The 5,862-nt window shown below is 43.1% G+C and overlaps 1 protein-coding gene and 1 non-coding gene across 3 annotated transcripts; both read left to right on the top strand.

Moving 5' to 3' along the window:
* Positions 1-2,885: 2,885 nt before the first annotated feature.
* On the top strand, positions 2,886-5,057 carry LOC124687876 (small nuclear ribonucleoprotein Sm D2-like). 2 transcript variants are annotated; one of them, XM_047221606.1, is made up of 5 exons: positions 2,886-2,970; positions 3,103-3,159; positions 3,274-3,348; positions 4,522-4,626; positions 4,721-5,057. In XM_047221606.1, exons 2-5 carry the CDS (start codon positions 3,127-3,129, stop codon positions 4,835-4,837), a joined length of 330 nt encoding a protein of 109 aa, XP_047077562.1. In that variant the 5' UTR covers positions 2,886-2,970; positions 3,103-3,126; the 3' UTR covers positions 4,838-5,057. The 2 variants fall into 2 exon arrangements, with proteins under 2 accessions (XP_047077562.1, XP_047077560.1); XM_047221604.1 differs by having other exon boundaries at positions 3,271-3,348.
* Positions 5,058-5,568: 511 nt separating this feature from the next.
* On the top strand, positions 5,569-5,640 carry TRNAC-GCA. The gene has a single exon. It is a non-coding gene; the product is annotated as a tRNA-Cys (tRNA).
* The last annotated feature ends 222 nt before the right edge of the window (positions 5,641-5,862 follow it).

Below are 5,862 nucleotides of genomic sequence, written 5' to 3'. Positions count from 1 at the left end.
GAATGAGACTAGAGTGAGCGTAATTTACGGTATTCTTGCAGTTCACACATGGACAATACATGAAGCCACCATGTTTGTTTGCCTCCGCCACGGCCATAAAATTATCCAGGCCCGAAGTGAACTTGTCAAACCGTCGGTCAATGTACATCCATTGCCGATTCATCTCCATGATATAATTTAGCTGATCAAAATCATTACAGAACATCACGATGTATATATACACATGCATTTTATCAATTACAGATGAAAATGATAAAGTTGTTAACCTCGATGAAGAAGAAAAAATCAAGTGGCAAATCCTCTTAAGCATTTCATCAAACACCTCTTGTGCATGTGAAGAAGAGAGGAGAGCAATACACCCCTCTTGTGAAGAAAGTGAAAAAATGGCCAAGTGTGGCTCACACTTGGGCAGGGCAAGGTAATATAGCCAGATTGGGGACCTTGTCCCGGTTTGTAACACAAACCGGGTCCAGAGGGGGGGCCTTTAGACCCGGTTTGTATTACAAACCGGGACTAAAGGTTTCCCACGCCTGACACCGCCTGCCGCGCCCTACCGTGGACCCTTTAGTCCCGGTTTGTATTACAAACCGGGTCCAAAGGCCACTACCGGACAAGCTCCAGCGGGTGGGGTCGTCCTGGGCAGAAACGAACCGGGACCAATGCCACCATTGGACCCGGTTTGGTTCAGCACTGGGACATTTGCTTGGGACCAAAGGCCTCTTCTCCACTAGTGCCCGTAATAAAATGACTATTGAAAAGAAGTTCATATCACAGTATCTTCAAATGATATAATATCCGTAGGATTGGACACTTCTTATCAAGTCGGGCGACAAGCAAGCCTTCAATGACTTAATGGGATCCATGCGAAGCTTGTATGAAAGACTCGGAGATTAGTGTTGTTTCATGTTTCGGTGGTTTGTGTGTGAGAACTCATATGACTTTCGCATCCAGTGGAATCTTTATGATGTTGTAATCTAAACCTATGTTGTTGTGCTACTCCGCCATCTATGGCTTTATATATAAAGTCAGACCAAGAACTTCTGTTTAAAATAAAGGAAGAGAACCAGCGATGAGGTACACAGATGAAGGGTTTCCGTGCAATGAACACCCGCGGAGGACTGTTGGAGGTAATTACGAGATGATAACGTGTTTGTCGAAGCGGTGGAAATTTTCGTCTGCCGACGGAGCATGGTTGCTAATTGCATTCGAGGCATCCGATCATGTTAATCTAAGCTGCTAGATCTGATTTAGTGGGATAATCTGATGTTGCTAATAGGGCTTGCTACATTGAAAGAGTGGTAGATACAAGAATATCAAAATCTCTAGTCTAGAAAAAGCTAACCTCCCCAAAAGTCCAACTATTGTGTTGTTGTCGCGACACTTGTTTGCATCTCCTTCATCACAAGCCACATGTATCTCTCTATTCCCCATTTGTTTTAAAGAGAAGCAAAGTGAGGATGAGGATAAGAGAGAGAGAGACATGGGAGGATGAGAGTACTACGGTCTTTGATTCTTTTCTTAGAAAAACAAGAATTCAAAATAAAATATCTTAAAGCCCGCTCGTTTAAATTACGAAAAGTTTACATAGTTCCTTTCCACGCATTGAGATCTTAAAAACTAGATTTGATGTTGATATATTTTGACAAAAAAACCACACATCTAAAATTTACATCATACTACTTCAGGTTTTAGTGCACTAGTACCTTCAAAATTTAGTGCACTTCGTATTTCAACTTTTAGGGCACAATTACTTTGTAAGACTTCGGTTTAGTTTACTTTATACTCCAGTTTTAGCATCATGTACTTTGCACTTCCATTTTTGGTATACTTGTAATTTGTGTCTAAAGAAGTGATGTGAACAATACCAACTTAAAGACATCCCAAGTGCACTCGTTGTCATAAAATTAGGATGGATCGCTTTTGAAATGGGACTTTTCCACCTTCATAAAGGGCGGCCTCACAAGTGCTACCCCAAGATTATGGGGAAGGTGTGGGGGTGGGTGGGGTGGTGGCAGAGACCTCGCTAATACGAACAACCACTCCTGTAATGATATGCTTCTAACAATAAATTTTGGGGAAATCGTGAATCCTGAACCACGCATGAATCTGGTTCATATCTACTGCTAAGGCCTTACAACTCTCGTCGTACTTCTCGATCAACATGCCATGATCACGAAAGACCTAGGGACGCCCAAACAATTAGCATGTACAATTACTTTTGTTTACCTTCGAGAGCACCAAAGTTTACCTCCTTCAATGGTGTCAATGCAAAACTCATAATCTTCTTCAAGGACGTTGCACTAAAAGCTCTCGAGGACAACAACCGCGTTGCCTCCATCCACTTCATACCTTCCTTCAGATATTCAGCTTCATCCTTCGCCACAAGCAAACGATCAATGGCTCTCTCCTTAGGTTCTCAGACTCCTCAAGAATTTCCTTAGAGTCGGCTCCGTCCAATCCCGATCCACCTTTCCATCCTTGCTAGAATCCAACTCCATGCTCCGACCCAATCTAGAGCTGAAGTTGAATGCATGCCAAGCCGGTTGGTTGAACGCCCGAGAAGACAACTCAATTGAGGGGAGCATAGTCATAGTAATTGGAGGCCCTTTCGTCAGACAGGTAAGCGAAACCCTACTCTCCTAGCCTCCTAGGTAAGTTTGTCATCTCCATTATCAAAAAAGTTATAGGGTGTCTCTACAGTACGGTTACGGTTTTGGCGGGAAATTATATTCATTAATAGACTGAATTAATTGAAAAGGTGTTATTTTAGACAAATTGAAAATGTGTTTTTTAGGACAAATTGAAAAGGTGCTCTGAGTGTCTATCGGGCCAAACAGGCCAGAAGGATTGTTATTGGGCGACAGCCCATTTGGTCTCCTGTTAGGGTTAACCCGCTCTTCTCTCTTCTCTCCTCTGTCCTCCCTCCCTACTTCCCTAGGGTTTCAACGACACCGACGAGTAACACCGCAGGTTCCCCCCTCCTCGCCCGTAGCTCTGTTGGTCTAGAAGACGCTGCTAGAGCTCGTCCACCCGCTTGTTATCGCTCTGTGGATCTCTCGGGGTCTCAGAACTGCTGCTGATTTGGTTTTCTCCCCTCTGCAGATCGCCGGCTGCGCTTCGGGAGCGATGGCGTCGATGGCGGAGGAAGCGGCTGCCAGTGTAAGCATCCAGGACTCGCAATTTGTTCTTTCGTTCTTCTGTGTATGGATGGTTAACAATGGTAACTGACACGGTTCTCGTTTTGTGCTTCGTGTGTCTCCTTTCCGGCAGCAGGTAAAGAAAGAGGAGGAGGAGTTCAGCACGGGGCCTCTGTCCGTGCTCATGTTGAGCGTCAAGAACAACACTCAGGTTGGTGAAATCTCTTCTTGTATTGAGACACTCAGGCTGGAATTTCCTTTCTACCGTGTCTGTTTGCGCCTCTGTTTGAATTTAATACCCGATGGTGTTTCAGTCGTGTGTACACTGGCTAAAAATCCTATTGACCTAGTTGATGTTTAAGCGGACCGTAGTTTCATGAATTTGTCTCTATTAATAATGCTGTGCTATTTGTCCTGCAAAGTTAAATGCATCAGCCCATCATATATGAGTAATTCGGCATCCGTTTTGTGCCGCATTTGTCTGTTGTATTGTTGCAGATACAACACGCTTTTATTAACTGAAAGTCTGAAACAAATGCAAATGCTGTAATCTCAAAGTTCTCTTTCTGTTTCTGTTTACATACGCTTTTGCAATATGTCTGCGGTCTCTGTTTGAGCCACAGTCTGCCAGGGGTTATCGTCGTATGTACACTGGCTAACAATGCAGTTAACTTAGCTGCCTATTATTGCTTTGTGACCTGCCTTTCGTAGTAATGATGTGCACTTTTTCCTGCGAAGTTGAATGCATGAAGTAACCGTCATAGTTTCTGTGCACCATGTCCTAGTGTTATTGTTGCATGTCAGGCCTTTCGTATAACTGAAACAAATGCAACTCTGTGACCTGGAAGTTCAGTTTTTGCAAAGTTTATGTCTCTTGGCAGAAATTTTAAGGAGGTGATGCAGTTGTCTCAATGCAAGTATGTACTGTACTAATTATATGTCTGTCGGTTGGTTAGTTATATACTTCATTATGTCGGTCATTTGAGAAACTATGGTAATTTGGCCACAATATTAGGCTGTCTAATTGATTAGTTCATTACTCATCATTTGAAACGTGTAGCCAGCAATATGCCCTTGGGTGATACAGATGCAGAGTCAACCTTGAATAGTATTTTTATAAACGGGAAAAAAACAGCTATTAGCTACTCTGCTTGGTTGCTGCTACAAGTCATATTGTGTATGTTTTTGCTTGCTTGATGTAAATTTTGCATGTGCCTAACCTGGAAACCTTGCTTGCTGCAGACACACTCGTTCTATTGTTTTCACTCAGTATATGCTATATTATGAAGTATCCCTAGGTGACTACGTCTGCACTTGCACTGACTATCCATGATGTTTCCACGCCAGCCATTGTTCTGATAATGTTTGCTCTCTTCTGCCTTAGGTTCTTATCAACTGCCGGAACAACAAGAAGTTACTTGGCCGCGTGAGGGCATTTGATCGCCACTGCAACATGGTTCTTGAGAACGTTAGGGAGATGTGGACTGAGGTATGCCGGCACATCATCGCAACTGCTGCATTGTTTCCCTGTGTTGTATTGCTTACTTTGTTCACATTGCTAACTTGAGCTTCTCTCGTCACAGGTTCCAAAGACTGGAAAAGGCAAGAAGAAGGCTCTTCCTGTGAACAAGGACAGGTTCATCAGCAAGATGTTCCTCCGCGGAGACTCGGTCATCATTGTTCTGAGGAACCCGAAGTGAGCCTGAAGACGATGCCTTGTACGAGCAGAAGAGCCTCTTGGCTAGGTCACTGTTAGTTTGTAATGCTGAATGCTGTAAAATCGGGGTGTTATGAAGCCAGAACTTAGCAGTACTGATGGTTCAGTGTTGTAGTTTTGGATGTTATGAGTTTGCCTGTCCCTCAAAAAAACATGCACCGGATCATGAATATATCAGTTTAAGACAATTTTTTATATTTTCTTTAGAATGTTCCTTTTGGCTTTGATTGTTAGTTTGCGATTATTTAACTGCCTATTCAGGGCATGACACTGCCATATATTCATCGTTTATATTGTGTTAACGTACTTCCATTGGCACCGCATTTTTAGTTATGAAACATGGACATGACTGATCTGGAGATTACAAGCACGCGCTGCTACCAAAACAAGCATGGCTGCTGATTGAAGAGCCTAATTTACTATGTGGTACTGTCCTACTATCTTTGAAACGAAGAAACGTCACTTGACAAAAGCATAACATCTGGGGTTGGCAACACTGTTGATCCCCAACGATTCATCACTGAGCGTTATCAGAAACAGAGCACATAATCTGCTCAACCAAGGTGCCTATCGCAAATCAATGGTCCAGTGGACGCATGCGGAATTCTGGACATTCTCATGTGGACGAATGAAGGCACCGGATGTGGTTGAAACGAAACGTGACGACGTTTTAGTTTTCTAGAAATAATATGACAGTGTTTAATAAACATAAACGGGTCCATAGCTCAGTGGTAGAGCAATTGACTGCAGATCAATAGGTCACCGGTTCGAACCCGGTTGGGCCCTCCCATTTTTTATTTTTCCTTTTTCAGAATACACGAGCATGGAGTTCATCAACGATGCGGACTGCACACGAGATAAACGAGTCAACTGGCCACACTTTGCATGAACTGTCCATTCGCAGTGCTTCAACGGTTCTTGTATACCAAATTGCTGCTATTTTGTAGGATGTAGTGACAACATTGCAAAACAAGATGCTATCAGATTAGTTACAACATGAAAGTATCG

Source organism: Lolium rigidum, chromosome 2 (genome assembly GCF_022539505.1).
Source record: "Lolium rigidum isolate FL_2022 chromosome 2, APGP_CSIRO_Lrig_0.1, whole genome shotgun sequence".
NCBI lineage: Eukaryota > Viridiplantae > Streptophyta > Magnoliopsida > Poales > Poaceae > Lolium > Lolium rigidum.
The sequence above is the reverse complement of the archived record's forward strand: the minus strand, read 5'-3'. Positions and strand labels throughout refer to the sequence as shown.